Here is a 22,305-nt window from a genome sequence, read left to right on the forward strand (position 1 = left end):
GGTCAGAAGCTTTTCCCCGGAGTTGAAGTCTAATACTACAGGGCATGCATTTAAGGTGAGTGGGGGAAAGTTCAAAGGCGATGTGAGGGGCAACGTTTTTACAGAGAGTGGTAGGAGTCTGGAATGCGATGACAGGTGTGGGGTGGAGGCAGATGTGATAAGGGCATTTAAGAGACTTTCAGATAAGCACATGAATATGCAAGGGATGGAGGGACATGGGCCAAGGGCAAGCAGAAAGGATTGGTTTAATTTGGCATCATGTTCAGCGCAACCCGAAGGGTCTGTTCCTGTGCTGTACTGTTCTATGTTCGATGTTCTAACTAGGGCCCAGCCAGCAACACACACATTCCATGTGCTTAGGGATATCTCGATGATTTGAAAAGTGCTATAAAAACGCAAAGTGTTTCTTTTTCTTCTATATTGCTTTTATAACTGGATAATGAAGACATAAAGATGACATAGAGAGAAGCATCCCCCACTAACTTTTTCTTTAATTCCAGAAACGTTGCTTCAGGAAGGAATGCATGTTTCATGTAATCTTGAAGATGCTTCTGCTCTCCAATTTCTGTCAGGAAGGTGATCCTATTCATACTGTCTCTGCCATTTTTCTCCCACATCACTGTGTAAATGTTCCCTCTCGGGGTTTTGAACTGCTCAAAGTTAATGAAAGTTTTGCCATGATCAGCCTCTGCCAAAGCATCCTAGAGAAAATAAAAGGAAATTTCCATTGCATTATACTTCGGGATGCAGAATGTTCATCTTGATCAAACATGACTGAAACTGCAACATAAATCCTCCACAGTTGAATGAAAACTCTTGATAGTAGGGTTGCCAACCCTCCAGGATTGGCCTGGAGTTTTCAAGAACTGGAGAATTTCCAATACGCTGCTGTGTGCAACCCTGGAGAAAAATCAAGAGGACATTAAAAAAGATTGAGTATTTTGTCATTTTATTTAACACATTCTGTCTGAGCGCATAAAATGTTATCCCATCCAAGGCTATGGGCCACTTGGAAAGAGGGACTATTGTAGATTTAGAGTAGTATGTTGTCAGTGCAGATTCGATGGGCAGCAAGGCATATTTTGCACTGTATGATTCTATATTTCTTTGCCAGACATAAAAATAATAAAAGTGAAAAATGGAAGACCATTTGGGTGATAATCAAGCATCATTCAAATGGGTAATGAGCCTTTTTTTGCTTTCCAATTGGTGTAAGATACAAAGCTGGATGTGCTGGTCAACTCATCAAGTCATGCGAGGAAATCTCCAGAAATATATATCTGATAATGACCAGCTCACTTAATGATCAGAGGTTTGCAGGCACCAGTAGGAAATCAGAATGCAATGGTTCTCATCACCAATATTTAAGAGAGCGGAAAATTAGGCTGAGCTACTGCTCCTGACCTTTCCCAAACTCCTGGTAGAAGGTTACCTAGGTGCACACACCAGAGGTAGGATGTTCTCCAGACTTGAACAGATTGGCAAACCCCTCTTGGAGATACTTGTACGTGTATGAAATTATCCGATAGTTAATATTAGTAGAATCAGAGACAAAAGGATAAAATCTGGATGAAAAACCTCAATAAACATGGACTACTGCTAAAAATAGCAAAGGAGCTCACTACTTTCAGGAGATGTGCATAAACTGTCAGCTCTTATGTTACTACTGATTGCTATCATTATATTAAGGGCAAAACAACTAAGTACTGGCATAACCCTAGAAGCTGACTGCACAGTTATGGAATTGTATGGTGAAAACCTCATTTTGAAAAATATCTAATATGCAGATAGCCTTGAAGCGTCAATTTTATCCTAACACATGACCATTTTAAAAGGTTTTCAAGATTGGAAAAACAATTTTAATTATATTACAATTCAGTCATTAATTGTATTCAGGTGGCAGAATTCTCTCCAATTCATGTGCATGCAGGCAGAACCCCACACTTTCTGGTAGCACAACAGTGCATGACAGACCTGCCAGCCTCTGAATGACCAGCAATGCTTGGCGGGTGGAACTTCCACCCGGGGGAGGGGGCTTGATCTTTGGGGAAGCCCATCACTGTCCTGCCAAGTACATTCAGCAGGCCTTCTTGAAAAGGGGCAACCTGGGGCAACCAGCCAGCTCTACACCTCTCACCTCCACAGGTTTGTGCCAATTACTTCAGTTTCCCCAAGTTATGTGGAGTTACAGAACATAGGCCCTGATTGTTGGAAGTTCATTAAGTAGGCATCTTGAATATCCACACATATCTGACCTTACACTGCTGGCCTTCACAAACATTCTCTTTCTAGCCCCAGCAGTTTAGCTGATGTAAAAACCTCCATTATGGCTACTGAATTCCTTGGAGCTGCTCCCACTTGAGAACTTTAATGGATATCTACAGGAAACATGATTGGAGGAGAAAGTGCAGCTTGATATTGGATTTAACAATCAATGGCTTCAGCTGTGAATGGTTGTGATGCTACGGGGCAGGAGTTCAGTACGTGGCTGATTGTCTGACTTGGATGGCCACAAACACAGCTGTTGAACGGATGGTTAACCCTGACATCAGAATGAAACTGCTCCTCCAGCCATTCAATAAAAACAGACTTGTTTTCAGTGCACATTCAGTGACATCTCACTGGTGAAGTGGAAGTCAACAGCAGCAAGAGATTTTATACACCTGCTGGACTGCTGGGACTGAGGGATTGCATTATATCTGTGAATGCCTACAGCGGAAGGTTGAATAGTGGAAATCGGTTGATGTTCTGGACAGGCACTTAATAGACTGGCATCAAATTTCACCGTACATTGACCTATAGGTAATCCCTCCAGAGCACCAGAGCCTATTGGTTGAGACGAGAGTAAATGTCATATGGAACTTGGTACCACCTAAAACAGCAGTGCCAATATACTGCACTGCTTCATTTGCCTAGGTTTACCCAACAACAGAGTACTGCTGCTCAACACAGCTCAGGAACCACCATACAAACATGGTAGACACCCTTCAGGAAGTCTTGGAGATTACTTCTGAGGGGTTTGAGATATAAAAATAAACTGGAAAGACTGGAGCTTTTTCACTGGAACATAGGAGTTTGAGGGGTAATCTGATTGAGGTTTATGAAATCATGAGGAGCATAGATAAGGTGAATGACAAGAGTCTTTTCCCTAAGGCGGGGGAGTTTAAAACAAGGGGGTATATTTTTAAGATGAGAGGAGAAAGATTTAAAAAGGACATAAGGGACAACCATGATTTGGAGGCTACGGTGACAGATGAATGGGCACTGCACAACAATCAATAGACAGGAGTGTTCCCTCCCAGTTGGGGAACACTTCAGCGGTCCAGGACATTCAACCTCGGGTGACCAACCTCCAAGGTGGACTTCAGGACAGGCAGCAGCGAAAAGTGGTTGAGCAGAGGCTGATAGACAAGTTCGCTACCCATAAGGAGGGCCTCAGGCACTCCTATACACACACACATGGACACACACACGGACACACACTCACACGGACACGCACAGATGCACACACACACCCTTACAGACACACACACTCCCACACTCACACATGCATCCTCTCACAGACTTAGACACTCTAAACTCACATACACACACATATACACTCTCTCACACTCACAACCCGCCACCCCAGACAGACAGACAGACACATACACACACACGCACACATGCACACATATACATATACATCTGTTGGGTGAATTTCTACTTGCAGAGTTACATTGTACTTTGCTCAAAAACTGCATGAATTCATGCAAGACTCTGTTAACTCATTTTTTAGATTAGCATCAGTCTAAACATTATGGCACAGGGGGCTAACACCTTCAACATATTGTCTGACTAACACCAGTTGTTACAGTTAACCTGAGAATGTAACTTTTTAAAAACGTTTTGTGATTTACATATGAAAGAAGTGAAAATATCATGGTATTCGAACAGATGAAAGACTCAACAATCAAGGTATTTTTTCAATGTATAATTTCAGTTACATCACATTGTAAACGTTTGCTATAAATTCTCCGTCTTACAATTGTGCCCTCCACTACCACCTGATGAAGGAGTGACACTCCGAAAGCTAGTGCTTCCAATTAAACCTGTTGGACTATAACCTGGTATTGTGCGATTTTTAAAAGAGGGGTAACGTTTTTCCACTGAGAATGGTTAGTATGTGGACTGAAATTCCGGAAGAAATGGTAGATGTAGGTACAGTCACAATGTTTAAAAGACATTTGGATAAGGTCATGAATTGGAAATATTTGGAGAGATTCAGGCCAAGCGCAGGCAGTTGGGGCTAATTTAGTTTGGGAACATGGCTTGCGGGGACTGGTTGGACCAAATGGTCTGTTTCTATGCTGCATGACTCTATTACTCTGTGACTCTAGGACATCGAGATCAAGATATTTCAAGGGGTTTCTTGTGCCAGCACATATTGTTTTCCATGTGGACATCTGGAAGTTCATCCTCTTCAAAGAACACAACCAATTGACAGCTACCAAAGTACTCCCATTGACACAGGACCTCAAACAAAAACTCTTCACGCTCATCTGAAATCACATCTACGAGCAAGCACAAATAATTTCCTTGCCACACTTCCGAAGAAGTTTCGCCAATGGAGTGGAAGCTGAAGCAGGAGCAACTTGAGAGAAATTGCTGGCCTATATCTATCCCGATACCTGTGAAGCAGGTATCTTCCAAAATTTCAAAGAAACATTAAATCTTAAATGTTTTGCTGGAGGTTTTTACCACCAATCTGTCACAGCATGTAGAGAAAAATGTACTGTACATACTCGTGTATAGGTTGAGTTTTGAAGGCTATTTTTTAAAGCTGGAGTTAGGGGGTCAACTTATAGACAGGGTATTGTTTTCGAGAGGATGAAATTCATGCTTGGCATGAATCAAAAAGTGGACAAACAAGGGCCAGATTTCTATATAAAATAATAAACAACAAAAGGAAAAAGAATTATGGCCATTATTGAATATTTATCTACAAAATAATTATCTCCATTCTGCCTGCTACAGTAGATCAGTACTGTAATACCTTATTCCCATTATCAGTATCATGTAGGTCTACACAATTATGTACAAAACTTAATAGGCATTCCAGCAGCTTTCCCACCTATCCAATCCACCCTCCTCTCTGACCTATCACCTTCACCCCCAACTTCATCTCCCTATCACATTCTCAGCTCCCTACCTCCCAGCCCCACTCCCTTCTAAGTTATCTCTCAGTTTGGGCCACTCCCACATTCCTGATGAAGAGCTTCTGTTTGAAACATCGATTCTCCTGCTCCTTGAATGCTGCCTAACCTACTGTGCTTTTTTAGCACCACATTCCTCGACTCTGATCTCCAGCATCCGCAGTCCTCACTTTCTCCCAAACCGGTAGGTGGTCAGGCCATCTACTGGGGGTATTTGTACAACACACAATTCATGAAATAAAAACAGAGGAGCAGTATAAACAAAACAAAAACTGATAGTTTTTTTTAAAAAGACTGCATAATATATGATAAATACCTTACATAAAAAACTGCTATTCACAGCAAAAACCTCTTCTCATCGTATATCACAAATATTATGGGGCAGTCAAGAAGAGACCCCTGAAAAACTAGGGACAACTTATGCATGAGGTATATGAAAAATACCAGAATTTTGGCCAAAAATGAGAGGGATATTTATACATGAGATCAGCCTATACACGAGTATATATGGTATTTCATCTCTAGTTTAATTTGTGCAACCCCAATACACTGTCCAGGCAAAATATAAGCATTATCGCAGTTAGTGTGGGGGTAAAAGAGAGAAAAGAAAAGAAAAAAAAATTACCAGAAAAAAAATACAGTTTCTAGGCTGTATGCCACGCAAGCAATTCCATGAACTTACATGGGTCTTTACATAATCATTGCCATCAATAAATGTACACCAAAGCTGCCTGCTAGCATATAGTATAAAAGGAATTTGGATCTAACGATCATTATAAAAAATGGGTGATGCCAGAAACTTATGATTCCATTTCTCTCTTTGATCTTACACTTTGTTCCTTGGGAGAGAATGACGTCAACTTCTCCTCAGATTGTTCCTCAGATAAGTGTTGGCTTGTAATTTGTGATAGATTCTGTTCTGACCAATCGCTGGTATATCTAATTCTCTCAGCTTCTTCCTGTTTATGGATACTTTCGATGCTGAGGCCTAAAGCAGAGTTAGAAACACAAGAGTTAATGGATAGGGAAATGGATCTAAATCTGTATAGCTTCATATGAAATGGGACCATGAATAGTCCACTCACCCTCTAAAGTTTGCTGTACTATTTAATTAGATCATGGCTGATCATTTACCTCAAAGCCATTTTCCTACACATTCCCTTAAAATGTTTAATATCTTCAATACATGGAAGTATGTTCATCTCTATATTTAATATATTTAATATAGAGAATTCCAAACTCTTACCACTCTCTCAGTGAACCAAATTTGTTGTCATCTTACTCCTAAATGGTCTACCTCTTATTTTGGGTCTGCTCCCCTCTCGTTCGAGATCTCCATCTCCAGCCAAGGAAAACATTCTTCCTGCACTTACCCTGTTGATGTCGAAGAACTCTGTATGTTTGAATGAGATTACTTCTTATCCTTCTAAACTCCAGAGAATATAGTAGGCCCAGTCTATTTAATCCGTCCATCCCAGGAATTAGTTTGGTGAATTTGCATTCCCTCGATGGCATGTATATCTTTCCTTAGGTAAGCTGGTCAAAACTGAACAGGTCCTAGCTCCCATCCCACCTCAAACTCTAGCCCCACTCCAGGTCCCAGCTCCCATCCCTACCGTGTCTTCACCATTCCTCCAGACCTCCCCCTCACTGAGAATGAACGTTTAGTCCTCAGTAAAGGCCTCACCTTTATCCCTCTACAGTCCCAGGTTAGTGAGTTCGCCAGACACTGTGACCTTGAATATTTCTTTTGCCACCTCCGTCTCTGTGCCTACTTTTACAACCAAGACACCCACCCACCCACTGAGGACCCCTTCTCCTGCCTCCAACACATCCCATCCACTTGGACACCCTGTGCTGTCCTGCTACCTGCCCTTGACTTCTTCATTTCAAACTGCTGCCCTTGACTTCTTCACTCCAAACTGACATCGATTGCCTCAACCTGTCCAACCGCCTCACTCACTCCAACTTCACACCCTCACAACGCACAGCCATCCACTCACTTCACTCCAACCCCAACCTCACCATCAAACCAGTGGGCAAAGGGGGTGCAGTGGTAGTTTGGCACACTGGCCTCTACACTGCTGAAGCCAGGTGCCAACTTGAAGATACTTCCTCCTACTGCCTCCTCGACCATGACGTCACCCTCCATAACCAAACCATCATCTCCCAGACCATACACACCTCATCACCTCAGGGGATCTCCCACCCACAGCTTCCAACCTCATAGTTTGGGAACCCCACACCACCCAGTTCTACCTCCACAAGATCCACAAGCCTGATTACCCTGGCTAACCTATCGTCTCAGCCTGCTTCTGCCTCACCGAGTTCATCTCCACCTACCTCGACACTGTCCTAGCCTCCCCAGTTCAGGAACTCCTCACATATGCCCAGGATACCACCCTTGCCCTCCACCTCCTCCAAGACTTCTGTTTCCCTGGCCCCCAATGCCTCATCTTCACCATGGACATCCAATCCCTCTACATCTCCATCTGCTGTGACCAGGCCCTTCAAGCACTCTGTTTCTTCCTATCCTGACATTTTCACCAGTACTCTTCCACTGACACTCTTATTCGTTTGGCTGAACTGGACCTCACCCTCAACAATTTCTCCTTCCAATCCTCCCACATCATCCAGACAAAAGGGGTAGCAATGGGCACCTGCATGGGCCCCAGCTATGCCTGTCTCTTTGTCGGCTATGTAGAACAGTCCATCTTCCAGAGTTACACCGACACCACTCCCCACCATTTCCTCCACTGGATTGATAACTGTATCGGTGCCATGTCGTGCTCCCATGAGGAGGTCGAACAGTTTATCAACTTCACCAACATATTCCATCCCAATCTTAAATTCATCTGGACCATCTCTGACACCTTCCTCACCTTTCCATCTCCATCCATGAGGATTGACTCAACACTAACATTTTTTACAAACCCACAGACTCCCACAGCTATCTGGATTACACCTCCTCCCACCCTGCCTCTTGCAAAACTGCTATCCCGTATTCCCAATTCCTCCACTTCCACCGCATCTGCTGGACCAATTCCACCACAGAACTCACCAGATGGCCTCCTTTTTAAAAGACTGAAATTTCTTCTCCCACTTGGTTGAAGATGCCCTCCAAAGCATTTCTTCCAAGAACAGAAACCCCCTGGTCCTCACCTTCCACCCCACCAACCTCTGCATAAATCACATCATCCGTCAACATTTCTGCCACCTACAAATGGACCCCATCACCAGAAATATATTTCACGGGGTGGCACGGTGGCTCAGTGGTTAGCACTGCTGCCTCACAGCACCAGGGTCCCAGGTTCAATTCCAGCCTCAGGTGACTGTCTATGTGGAGTTTGCACATTCTCCCCGTGTCTTCATGGATTTCGTCCGGGTGCTCTGGTTTCCTCCCACAGTCCAAAGATGTGCAGGTTAGGTGAATTGGCCATGCTAAATTTCCCATAGTGTTAGGTGCATTAGTCAGGAGGAAATGGGTCTGGATGGGTTACTCTTTGGAGGGTTGTTGTAGACTGGTTGGGCCAAAGGGCCTGTTTCCACACTGTAGGGAATCTAATCCCTCCCCACCCCTATCTGTTTTCCACAAAGACCATTCCCTCTGTGACTACGGTCCACTCCCCAAAACAAGCCACCTGGCACCTTCCCCTGCCCCTGCAGGAATTGCAAAACCTGCACCTACTTGGGAACACCACCACCTGCAAGTCCCCCTCCAAGCCACTCATCACCCTGACTTGGAAATGCTTTGCTGTTCCTTCACAGTCGTTGGGTCAAAATCCTGGACTTCCTTCCTACCGGCATTGTGGGTCAACCCATAGAGAGTGGACTGCAGCAAATCAAGAAGGCAGCTCACCACCACCTTCTCAAGGGCAAATAGGGATGGGCTATCAATGCTGGCCCAGCCAGCGACGCCCAAGTCCCACCAATAAATTAAAACAAAATCAACTGGCAGCATCCTCAACTTTTTCCAGGTCACCTGACCAACACTTCTGTCTGTCTCCCAGAAGAAAAATGAGGAGTGTAGTCAGCCATTTTTAAAGGTCAGATTCACAGAGCAAGGAAGTTTCTTGTCTTTGCACACCTGACCTGGCAGCAAAAATCAACTTCAACGTATTTGTTTAGTTTCCCTGCTATTTCTTATTCACATTTTAACATTCTCCTGTTTCTGTTTGCAGTGGTTCCATATTTGTCTTTGCTAATCCTTTCCTTTTTATATTCTGTACCTAAAGCAGCTATTACAGTCCATTTTTATGATTTTAGCTAGGTTATTTTCATATTCTATTTTGACCTTCTTTATCAGTTTTGGTCTTTTTTAGCTGGATTCTAAAATGCTTCCAATCCTCAGGCTTACGGCTACTTTGGCAACTTTATAACAGCCTTCCTTGAATCTAATATACTCTTGCTGGGGTTTTGTGCATCAAATGAATGCAAATTTGTTGTAAACCAAGTATGAATTCTTTAAACACTGGGCATTATCTGTCTATGCTAATATCTTTTAACATAGTTCCTCTATCTTCCAATGCTAATTTACCCCTTCATAATTTAGACTGAAGACCTTAGTTTCAGATTGAACAACATTTTCAAACTGAATGAAAAATTCTTTTATCTACTCCCTAGAAGCTCCTTTGCAACAGGATAATTAATTGGCCCTTTCTCATTGAACAACGAATTGAATCTCCCACTTTTTACTGCATTTTATTACACCGAAAAATCTAATGACGCCTGTCGGAATATGATTCCATGTGGACGTAGCCGGAGGCTGGAACAAACTTGGCTGTGATCCCAGCAGTCCGAACCTACAGACATGTACCATCCAGGCTTGGGTGTGATAACAGCAATGGTAAACACCTTCAACTGGACAATCAAGAAGTTGGGATGAAACAAATAAATTAGTCGTCTATATTGAATACTTAATATTTAAGAATATAAGCTTTTACTTGAAAGAAATTGAGATGATCAAGGTGGTGAGGACACGAGGGGAGGATTTGTGGGATCAAATGATATGAAAAGGTTGAATGAACACTAGTGAAGTGAACTAGTGAAACACAATTAAACCTGGCTGCTTCAGTGACTGGCTCAAGTTAAATGAGTTGATTAATTTAGCTCCTTTGCTGGCTTCAGTACATTCTTTATGCTGATTTGCATAAAATTTGCAATAAGTGCTTATTTCTTATGCATACAAATATTTATTCCAATAAAAAAATCCAAAAGGAGATAAAAAGTAAAGAAAGTTTTGAAGTACATTCTTCTTTCAAATTGGAAATCCACTGTCTAATTTACTTCTGTACATATTCGGAAAGCAACAAGTATTGATTTAATGATGATTTGTTGCACAGAATAATAAATATGAGTTTACAGTCTGACCTTTATAGAGGTTTCATGACAAGAGTCGTTTCAGTTTAAAATACACACCTTGAATATGAGAGCTTAGTTCTTGGTCTGAAAGTTCTGCTCCTTCCTCCTAGAACATAATAAAAAACGTCAGTGACTTATATTACAAAGACATTTATGATACCATGGGAGGGTAGGCAATATTAGGGGAGGCGATTGCCTAGTGGTATTATTACACGGCCTAATAATCCAGAGACCCAGGTAATGCTCTGGGCACTGCAGGCAGGAACTTAATTTTAAAAATCTGGAATTTTGAGTCTAATAATGACCATGATACCATTGCTGACTGTCAGGAAAGATCCATCTGGTTCACTAATGTTCTTACCTGGTCTGGCTTATATGTGACTCCAGACCCAAAACAATGAGGTTTACTCTCAAATGCCTGTGGGCAATTAGGGATGAGCAATAAATACCGGCCTGGCCAGCGATGTCCACGTCCCTCCAATGAAGTTTTAAAAAGACCCTCTTTACAGAGGTACTGTTAGGTTACAGCTTTGGTAAACTTTCTTGTTTGTGGAGAAGAATAATATTCAATGATGAAATAGGAAGATATTTTTCATGTGTTTAGAGACTAAGCAAATTAAATCTTGCCAAATGACTTGACATGATGGCAGCTGTTTAAAATGAACGATTTAAAAGTATAGAAGAAACACAATAATGACAAGCTCAGGTGTGATGGCTATGGTTTAGTTCACTTTGGTTTCATTATTGCAGTGTGCGTGGCAAGGATTCCATATCAGTACCTCACAGCCCTTTGCAACTGTAAATGTATGGACATAAATGCACTGCTACTAGAGACATGCAAATATCTGTCAGGAAAAATGAGGCAATGGCCTAGTGGCGTTTTCGCTGGACTGCTAATACAGAGACCCAGATAATAGAACATAGATCATAACAGCGCAGAACAGGCCCTTTGGCCCTCGATGTTGCGCTGCCCTGTCATACTAATCTGAAGCCCATCCCACCTACACTATTCCATGTACGTCCATTTGCCTGTCTAATGACGACTTAAATGCACTTAAACTTGGCGAATCTACTACCATTGCAGGCAAAGCATTCCATAACCTTACTACTCTCTGAGTAAAGAAACTACCTCTGGCATCTGTCTTATACCTATCTCCCCTCACTTTAAAGTTGTGTCCCCTCGTGTTTGCCATCTCCATACTTGGAAAAAGGCTCTCCCTGTCCACCCCATCTAACCCTCTGATTATCTTGTATGTCTCTATTAAGTCACCTCTCAACCTTCTTGTCTCTTACGAGAACAGCCTCAAGATCCTCAGCCTTTCTTCGTAAGACATTCCTTCTATAACAGGCAACATCCTAGTAAATCTCCTCTGCACCCTTTCCAAAGCTTCCACATCCTTCTTATAATGCAGTGACCAGAACTGTACACAACACTCCAAGTGTGGCCATACCAGAGCTTTGTACAGCCACAGCATAACCTCCTGGTTCCGGAATTCAATCCCTCTATTAATAAAGGCCAAAACACTGTATGCCTTCTTAACAACCCTGTCAATCTGGGTGGCAACTTTCAGGGATCTGTGTACATGGACACTGAGATCTCTCTTCTCATCTGCACTCCCAAGAATTTTACCATTAGCCCAGTACTTTGTATTCCGATTACTCCGTCCAAAGTGTATCACCTCACACTTGTCCACATTAAACTCCATTTGCCACCTCTCAGTCCATCTCTGCATCCTATCTATGTCTCTCTGCAACCTACTACATCCTTCGTCACAATCCACAACTCCACCGACCTTAGTGTCGTCTGCAAATTTACTAACCCACCCTTCTAAGCCCTCATCCAGGTCGTTTATAAAAATGACGAACACCGACCCTTGCGGTAAGCCGCTAGTACCTGGACACCAAGATGAACATGTTCCATCAACTACAACCCTCTGTTTTCTTTCAGCAAGCCAATTACTGATCCAAACTGCTATGTCTCCCACAATCCCATTCCTCCGCATTTTGTATAATAGCCTACTGTGGGGAACCTTATCGAACGCCTTGCTGAAATCCATATACACCACATAATGACCCAGAATTCCGCCACGGCAGATGGTAGAATTTGAATTAAGAGTCTAATGATGACCATGAATCCATTGTTGATTCATCTGGGTCACTAATGTCCTTTAGAGAAGGAAACTGTCAACTTTACCTGATCTGGCCTACATGTGACCCATAGCAATATGGTTGACTCTTAGACAAATAGAGGCAATATATGCTGATGTGCCAGAGATGTCCATAACCCATGAATGAATAAAGAAAAAGTGGGAACTGCAGAATCTGGTGAAATTTTCCTCTCCTGCTACTCCAACTCTCCGGGATGGCTTGGTAGGCAGGTGAGAGGCATTGAAGACCCACCTTCCAATGTGCCATTTACTGTTGAGGGGCTTTATCTCTGACCAATGGAAGATGGTGCCAAGTGTGAAGCCCAGTTGCTTTTACTGTTTGGTTTTGTAAAATGGGCAAGGTAGGAGGGACTTTCTCTGCACCTCTCTGTGCTATCTGAGGACACCAAACATGGTCTCCTCAAGGTCACATTTTCCTTCCCTCCCCAATGCCTTTTTCAATCCAGCACTATACACTCCCCACCCTCATAGGGGACTGCCAGTCTGGCATCTATCAAGGTGACTCTACTGACAAATGCCAATGTAACCTGGATGCATTTTCAGTCGTGGCCAGCATTCCAGGTGGTACTGCTGGGATCAGAGAGCTGATAGCCATTCCATTAGCTGGTAGTTCACAGAGGTGGGCCTTTCTCTACATTTAGGGGTGGAAGGACGGCCTCAAGTCTATTCATTTCCCTGGCCCCAGTGTAAACAGCCATCCCCATGAATAGCTACACCAGCTTGGTGGCAAGACAGCAACACAAAAAAAGGACCACCTGGTTTAATTAAAAACTCTGGTAGTCGTCACATTATCTTACACTCTTAAGAATGACTGATGCTTCTGAAGGTTCGTCCGCCACACTTAAACTCCTTTCACTTTCATCCAGAACATCTTCATGAATGTCTTCACTCATTTCGGACTGGGAAACTGCAACTGCAATAAGACCCATAAAGATGCCAATAATGTTTGCACATAAATAATAGCATTGTGATAGGGTCACTGGACCTGTTGTGTAGATTAAATGCTCCACATGAATAGTATTTTAAAGAATACACTGCAAAAATCCAATTTTATTTGAAGGCAATGAAATTTGAAAAATAATTAATAATCTGAAGTCAAACACTTGGACATTCTGTGTCCAGCAAATCCAAGCTACATCATACAGTTATTGCTGTATTTCATTATGTTTCAGCAGCATCATGCACTGTATCCAGTCTGAACTGTCAAGACTCTGACTCATTCCCAGTCTTCCTGATGATGGAGTAAGTTTACTTAGAGTCACAGAGTCACAGAGATGGACATATCTGAACCCAATCTAGTCCCTCCTCCCAGCACCCGACCTATATCCCTCCAAACCCTTCCTATTCGTATACCCATCCAAATGCTTCATAAATGTTGCAATTGTACCAGCCTCCACCACTTCCTCTGGCAGCTCATTCCATACACGTACCACCTTCTGCATGAAAAAGTTGCCCCGTAGGTCTCTTTTATATCTTTCCCTTCTCACACTAAACATATGCCCTCTAGTTCTGGACTCCCCAGGGAAACAACTTTGCCTATTTACCCTATCTATGCCCCTCATAATTTTGTAAACATCTATAAGGTCACCCCTCAGTCTCCGACGCTCCAGGGAAAACAGCCCCAGTCTGTTCAGCCTCTCCCTACAGCTCAAATCCTCCAACCCTGGTAACATCCTTGTAAATCTTTTCTGAACCCTTTCAAGTTTCACAACATCTTTCCGATGGGAAGGAGACCAGAATTGCATGCAAAATTCCAACAGTGGCCTAACCAATGTCCTGTACAGCCGCAACATAACCTTCCAACTCCTGTACTCAATACTCTGACCAATAAAGAAAAGCATACCAAACGCCTTCTTCACTATCCTATCTACCTGCGACTCCACTTTCAAGGAGCTATGAACCTGCACTCCAAGTCTCTTTGTTCAGCAACACTCCCTAGGACCTTACCATTAAGTGTATAAGTCCAACTAAGATTTGCTTTCCCAAAATGCAGCACCTCGCATTTATCTGAATTAAACTCCATCTGCCACTTCTCAGCCCATTGGCCCATCGGGTCAAGATCCTGTTGTAATCTGAGGTAACCCTGTCCACCACACCTCCAAATTTGGTGTCATCAGCAAATTTACTGACAATACCTCTTATTCTCGCATCCAAATCATTTATATAAATGACGAAAAGTAGTGGGCCCAGCATTGATCCTTGTGGCACTCCACTGGTCACAGGCCTCCAGTCTCAAAAACAACCCTCCACCACCACCACCACCCTCTGTCTTCTACCTTTGAGCCAGTTCTGTATCCAAATGGCTAGTTCTCCCTGTATTCCATGAGATCTAACCTTGCTAAATAGTCTCCCGTGGGGAACCTTGTTGAACACCTTACTGAAGTCCATATCGATCACATCTACCGCTCTGCCCTCATCAATCCTCTGTCACTTCTTCAAAAAACTCAATCAAGTTTGTGAGACATGATATCCCATGCACAAAGCCATGTTGACTATCCCGAATCAGTCCTTGCCTTTCCAAATATATGTACATCCTGTCCCTCAGGATTCCCTCCAACAACTTGCCACCACTGACGCCAGGCTCACTGGTCCCTGGGATGTGCTTTTTGTCAACTGTCTTATCGCTTGTCTAAATTCTTATTTGAAAATCCACTGGCTTGTGAGGTGTTTGATGCTTTTGCTCACATTTGGCTGGTGCAGTTCAAAATATTCTTTCTTACTTGTAATCTATATTGAATTTCCTCCTGCACTCTAATGTAGCAAAGTAATTTTGAAAGTGTCTATTTATAACTGTACAGCAAATTTAAAAATCAAATAATTGATGCTAGCTTATATTGCTCATTACTTCTGAAAGCTACAATGGTATAGTCAAGCTCATGAAGATATTAACACTTTAACATGGCATTGTTTTCATCTGCCTTACTACAGGATTAAGCTGACTCAGGTTAACTGTATTTAAGAAAATGCTAGTCAGAAAGCTATAATTTGAATATAACAGTACATTCATTATTAATATCAAGGTGTTTATCTCGATCCTATCTTGATAAATTTCTAAATCAATCTTATGAAACAAACATACCTTCAACTAGACTGGGTACCGCTGTAGCAGCAGCTATTATTATTTTTGGTTTGTACTACAAAACAATGGAAATGCAGATTATTAGTGCAGAGTGTCACAGTGCAAGTCCCATTATACAGTAAAGTAATGGAGCTTAAAATCAGTCATTGTTGCCTTGTTTATAGTTTTTGAACAGTCCAATGTTAGAATACAGTGTCTGAAAAGGACTGAAATGAAAACCACAAATCAAAAGTTTGATTGTATAATTACAGGTCTATTTGTACTAATATGTCTTATGGGTCCAGAGGAATTAGTTAGGAAGACGTTCAATTCAACTGACCAGCAGAAAATTATGCACATTTTAGTTGTATAGTGCAATGTTGCATAACATCCTGGGGCATTTGACAAAAAAAAATGAAAACATTGCAGGAGTTGAAAATCTGATTCTGGAGATACTCAGCAGATCCAAGGGATTTTAATTTTCCAACCTCTGACTGGCAGGTGGAAGGCTTTCGAAAATGAGATAATGAGCGTTCAGAGACATTATGTTCCTGTTAGAGAGAAGGGTAAGACTGGTAAGAATAGGGAACAATGAATGAATAAAGATTTTGAAGGAGGCATATATTAGGTTTAGACAACTGGAATCTCTTGAAGAGTGTAAAGGGGTGAAGAGGCATTCCTAAGAGGGAAATCAGGAATGCAAAAAGGGGATATGACATAGCTTTGGTGGCTCAGGTTAACGTGGTGGGGGAGTTCAGAACTAGGAGGCATATTTTTAAGGTGAGAGGACAAAGATTTGAAAGGGACATGGGCAGGGGAAATCACCAGATGAAATGAGGTAGTGACTGTTGTGGATGAGGTACCCTAACATTCCCATGTAAGCATGTTAGCAATAAACATTTTTTCCTTTCAGGCACCGAGGAATACAAGATGCAACAACTCAGAGATACCCACGTTTTTCCATCCCTTTCCCTTTGAATCAATTCCCTCTCCTAACCCCGCTTCTTGTTGTGCAATTACTATTGCATCTGACCTTCCGCTCTTTGATGCTGAACATCCTGTCCTTCGCAAAAGTCTCAGTGTTATCCCTCTGCGTCCCCACCTTAATGAATTTCATGCACAACATGACATTGAACTCTTCTTCCGTCATCTTCGCCTCCATGCCCATTTCTTTGGTCAAAAATCTTCATCCTATCTACAGACCCCTTTGCCCACCTCCAACACCCTTCCTTCACCTGGATCCTTCTCCCTCCCCCTGGTTATTTACCCGCACTCGGTCTGTTCATCCAGCACTGTCAAAGTAACATTGATTGACTCAATTTCTCTATCCCCTTTACCTATTGCAACCTGTCACCCAGTGAACTGACTGTACTCTATTCCCTCAAATTCAATCTGACTTTGCTATTAAGCCTGCTGACAAGGGTAGTGTAGTTGTTGTCTGGTGGATTGATCTCTACATTGCAGAGGCTGAGCGCCACATCTCAGATACTTCCTCCTATCTCCCCCTGGACCATGATCCCCACCATGGAGTATTCAGGCCACTATGTCCACAATGGTGTCCACAAACTGGAAAAACAGCATTTCATTTTCTACCTGGAAACTCTACAACCTTCTGGATTCAATATCGAGTTCAACACCTTGAGGACTTGAGGCATCTTCTCCCATGACCTTACACCAACCCCCACACACCAGGCTTGTCATCACATGGTCTACTATTGCACACTACCCATTATTAACCACTAATAGACCCATTAGCAGCCATTCATTCTCCTAGACTGACCATTATCTACCCCTCTGTTTGTCTAACTGTTCTTATCTCTCTTTGGGCTCTACCTCCATCTATTGTTTACTCCTTAATCTCTCCCTGGACACTATCCTTTGTATAAAATCCAACATTTTCCTAGCTAACATCAGTTCTGAAGAAGGGTCACTGGACACCTTCACTCTGATTTCTCTCCACAGATGCTGCCAGACTTGCTGAAATTTTTCAGCAATGTCTGTTTTTGTTACTAATGGTTTTACTCAGCTTAAAATGGTTATTGAGTGGAAATTGTGGACAAGGAAGAGGGTCTGTGGCATGGGTTAACAGTGACTTCATTCTTTCCAAATTTTATTTGTAGACATTTTCTGCTCATCCAATATTGGATGTTGGAAAGACAGCATGACGATTCTAGAACTGAGTGTTGTTGACATATATGCTGAAACTGATGTTGTGTTTTCAGATGGTTCAAACCATGAATTCATTCACTCACTTCCCCATCCTTATCTTGTCACTCTGCCTTTGGATATGCCTAAAGGCAGCAACCTATTGCTGTAGTTTGCCACCTGTAGGTTTTACATATGAAAATAGGAGCAGGAGTAAGCCATTAAGCTCCGTGAGGATATTCTGCCATTAAATAATATTATGGCTGATCTGATTGTAAACTCAAATTTGCATCCTCAGTTACCACAATAGCCTTTCACTCCCTTGCTAACAAAAATCTACCTACTACTGCCTTAAAAAATATTCAAGGACTCTGCTTCCATCATGTTTTCGGGAAGGGGGTTATAAGATACCCGATGGGCTGACATAATAAATTTTCCTTCATTTCTGTTTTAACTGGGGAGCTCTTGGCTTTTAAAGTGAGCCCTGCTTCCAGATTCTCCCGTAAGAGGAATTATCCTCTCCACATCTACCCTGTCAAGACCTCTCACAATCTTATACGTTTCAATCAAGTCACCTCTCAGACATAAAATAACTAAAACTGTTGTCAAGGGTCAAGAGTGTGGTGCTGGAAAAGCATAGCAGGTCAGGCAGCATATGAGGAGAAGGAGAATCAATGTTTCGGGCATAAGCCCTTCATCAGGAATGAGATTTGTGGACTGGTGGGGGGGGGAGCTGAGAGATAAATGGGAAGGGAGGGGTGCTGGAGGAAGGTAGCTGGGAATGAGGTAGGTAGATGAAGACAGATGGGAAGGTGATAGGTTGGAGAGGACGGTGGAGCCAATAGATGGGAAAGACGATGGACAGGTCAAGAGGGTGGTGCCGAGTTGGAGGTCTGATACTGGGATAACTTGGGGGGAGGGGAATTGAGGAAACTGTTGAAATCCACATTAATCCCATGTGATTCCAGGGTCCCAAAACGGAAGATGAGGCGTTCTTCCTCGAGATGTCGGGTGGTTAGGGTTTGGCGATGGAGGAAGCCCAGGACCTGCATGTCCTTGGTGGAGTTGGGGGGAGAGTTGAAGTGTTCAGCCATGGGGTGTGGGGTTGGATGGTTGCGGGTGTCCCAGAGATGTTCTCTGAAATGATCCGCAAGTTGGTGTCCTGTCTCCCCGATGTAAAGGAGACACATTGGGTGTAACGGATACACTAGATGACCTTTGTGGAAGTACAGGTAAATTTCTGTCGGATGTGAAAGGATCCTTTGGGGCCTTGGGCGGAGATTAAGGGGAGAGGTGTGGGTGCAGGTTTTGCATTTCCTGCGGTGGCAGGGGAAGGTGCCAGGAATGGGATGAGGGCTGGTGGGGAGTGCGTGGATCTGACAAGTGAGTTGTGGAGGGAATAGTCTCTCTAGAATGCTGATATGGTTGTGGAGGGAAATATATCCATAGCGGTGGTGTCTGTTTGTAGGTGGCGGAAGTGGTGGACAATGATGCATTGTATATGAAGGTAGGCGGGATGGAAGGTGAAACCGGGGGCGGGGGTGGGTGTTCTTTCCTTGTTATGTTGGAGGGGTGGGGTTCAAGGGTGGAGGTGTGGGAAGTGGAGGAGATGCGCTGGAACGCATCGTTGACCATGTGGGAGGGAAAATTGCGGTCTTTGAAGAAGGAGGTCATCTGGGATTATCTATGATGAAACTGGTCATCCTGGGAACAGATGCTGTGGAGGTGGAGGAATTGGGAACAAGGGATGGTGTTTTACAGGAGGCAAGGTTGGAGGAGGTCTAGTCTAGGTAGCTATAAAAGGGTTGTCAATACCAGTTTATCAGTTTCTGCAAAGAGCAAAAAAAAGTGATCTATTAAGATTCCAGTTTTTCGACAAAAGATCTTTTTATGTAATGCTAATTTATGTCAACACCTTTCTAATGCTGATGGACTTGCAGGACACATTTGTTGACTTCATTTTAGATTAGATCTGTCATATCTCAAGACGTCAATTACAGAATGGCATTTATACAATTTTTGGTATCCTGTTGGAACAACTCCTGAGATAAGAGAAAAGTGAATAAATGTGCAGGAAAAAGATATATATCTGATTTGAACAGCATTTATGAAAACATGATACTTCTTCCTTCGCTATACTGGAGTATAAAGCAGGTGATATTTCTTGATATTTATATCAACTTTTGTCAAAGAATATAAAACAGAAGAAAATATTTCCCCCAATATCTTATTACTTTTGTCACTGTGTTACACGGTTGAGGAGGTCACATACCGGCTTATAGATTTCGATAACCTCAAAATATTTACTGATAGCAGTACTGAATCTGAGCAGCTCTCTTCTTATTGTGGTAGGATAATCATTAACTATTTTTGTCTGCTTTTCGTAAAAGGCCTCATATCTGTGTATAGAATAAACCCAAGTTAAAACAGGTCACAGCATTACATGAAAGCAAACTATTCCATATACTGAAAATGTGAAAGATAAAGAGAAAATGCTGGAAATACTCAGCAGGTCAGGCAATCTCAGTGGAAGAAACAGCATTAGTGCTTTAGGTTGGTAACCTTTTGCTATGGACTAGACCAGACTACTCAAAACATTCTTAGGCGGGCAACCCTAGACCTAACTTTGCAATTTGTTTTGGTAAGTGTACAGTGAAAGTTACTCCGAGTAAGTTAGCTAGATTGACTATTAGATTTTAAGACAGGCAAAAATCTATTCACAAAGTTACACAATGAAACACGAAGAACAGAATAAAGAACCACTACAAAACTCAGCCTATCCAACTAGACTTAATTATGCTGTTCCGAATATACACAACAGTTCCAATAAGCAAACTCCCTCTATAACCAGTATAAATGGAACACATGCTTACAGATTGAAGTTGAGAGGCAGAAAAGAGAGAGAGTTTTCACACACCTCCCTGTTGAACTCCCCAGTTCAAGACTGAACTAAAACTGCTCAACTCAGGTCAGCTAAAGAACTGACCACTCCCCTTTCATTGCACAGGTCACTTCTAAAACATGACCACTTTGGCCTGAAGTCTCATCTGTTTACATATAAACAAAAGGCCTCTCAAAATCCTTTTAAGCTCTGTACCAAACCAGACTGACCGGAACCCAGCCTGGTTTATTGCCCCTCTGAAAAGAAACAAGGACAGAGTCTCCTTGACTAGCTTTTAGACAAAAAAGGGAATAGCTTTGTGACACTTTCATCAGAGAATTGTTGCATGGTTACATGGAATTTATTAGAATTAATGTGATACAAATATGGTCAAATAGAGTTAACATGGCTTCATGAAGGGAAAACCATACCTGAGAAATTTATTAGATCTTTTTTGAGAAGACAACAAGTTGATATATGAAGGGGAAGCAGTGATGCAATATATTTAGATTTTCAGAAGGCTGATAAGATGGCACACATTAGGCTATTTAATAAGATAAGAACCCATGGCATTGGAGGTTGCATAACGCTTGCTTATGTGTGGTAGTGGCCCCTGACTTGGGCTGGGAAGCCTGGAGTGGGACACTGGTGATGGCATGGTGTGGGCTGGGAAGTTCGGAGCGGGACACTGGTGACAGCATGATGGGTGCTGGGAAGTTCAGAGGGGGACAATGGTGAAAGCATGGTGTGGGCTGGGAAGTTCGGAGCGGGACACTGGTGACAGCATGGTGGGAGCTGGGAAGTTCGGAGCGGGACACTGGTGAAAGCATGGTGTGGGCTGGGAAGTTCGGAGCGGGACACTGGTGAAAGCATGGTGTGGGCTGGGAAGTTCGGAGCGGGACACTGGTGAAAGCATGGTGTGGGCTGGGAAGTTCGGAGCAGGACACTGGTGGTGATTTATAACTTTCACAAAGCAAATAATTCCCAAGCATAATCTAAAGTTTCCTCGCTCATCATTCATTTGAAAGTGACTGCTATAGATTGGTACACCAGTTACACTAGTCAGAAACAACAATCGACAGGAAGGAATCTCAATATTTGAAATCCACACAACTTTCTCTGTGCATCAGAGCTATTGGTTAACTGGCAGAGATTTTGGTGTGGTTTGAGAACATGCCATTTCAGGTGAAGAGTGTTAAATCTGGTTGAGAGACCTACCAAAGGGAAAAACAAAGAAACTTGTCTTAAGAGGAACCTTGCAAAATAGGAATACTCACCCTTTTTTAATACCATCCAGCAGGCATCTGGCTTTTTTGAGATCTGATTTCAGTTCTGCTTCTGAGTCCCTCTGTCTTAGTTGGTCAATCAGCATATCTAGGTTTGCTTCCCTCGTCTAGTGGAGGATTATAGGTTTAATTAAAACATAAATCACGTGAACTTTGATATAAAATACCTGGAGTGAAAATCTTCACATTTTCTTTTTGTACAGGGAGTATA

At 42.6% G+C, this 22,305-nt stretch overlaps 1 protein-coding gene across 2 annotated transcripts in view; it reads right to left on the bottom strand.

The window, feature by feature from the left end:
* The window catches only part of ccdc180 (coiled-coil domain containing 180), a 133,147-nt gene that overhangs the window by 46,627 nt on the left and 64,215 nt on the right, over nucleotides 1–22,305 (bottom strand). For both annotated transcript variants that reach the window (XM_043720427.2, XM_043720426.2), the window contains exons 15-21: nucleotides 22,086–22,201; nucleotides 20,200–20,326; nucleotides 15,804–15,858; nucleotides 13,522–13,637; nucleotides 10,614–10,662; nucleotides 6,026–6,183; nucleotides 484–701 (exon numbers count right to left, since the gene is read on the bottom strand). In XM_043720427.2, the coding sequence (XP_043576362.2) occupies nucleotides 484–701; nucleotides 6,026–6,183; nucleotides 10,614–10,662; nucleotides 13,522–13,637; nucleotides 15,804–15,858; nucleotides 20,200–20,326; nucleotides 22,086–22,201 (839 nt within the window). The remainder of the gene's footprint in view (nucleotides 1–483; nucleotides 702–6,025; nucleotides 6,184–10,613; nucleotides 10,663–13,521; nucleotides 13,638–15,803; nucleotides 15,859–20,199; nucleotides 20,327–22,085; nucleotides 22,202–22,305) is intronic.

The sequence above is a fragment of the Chiloscyllium plagiosum genome, unplaced genomic scaffold (genome assembly GCF_037043375.1).
Source record: "Chiloscyllium plagiosum isolate Xiang-an unplaced genomic scaffold, Cpla_swu_hap1 HiC_scaffold_21, whole genome shotgun sequence".
NCBI classification, from domain to species: domain Eukaryota; kingdom Metazoa; phylum Chordata; class Chondrichthyes; order Orectolobiformes; family Hemiscylliidae; genus Chiloscyllium; species Chiloscyllium plagiosum.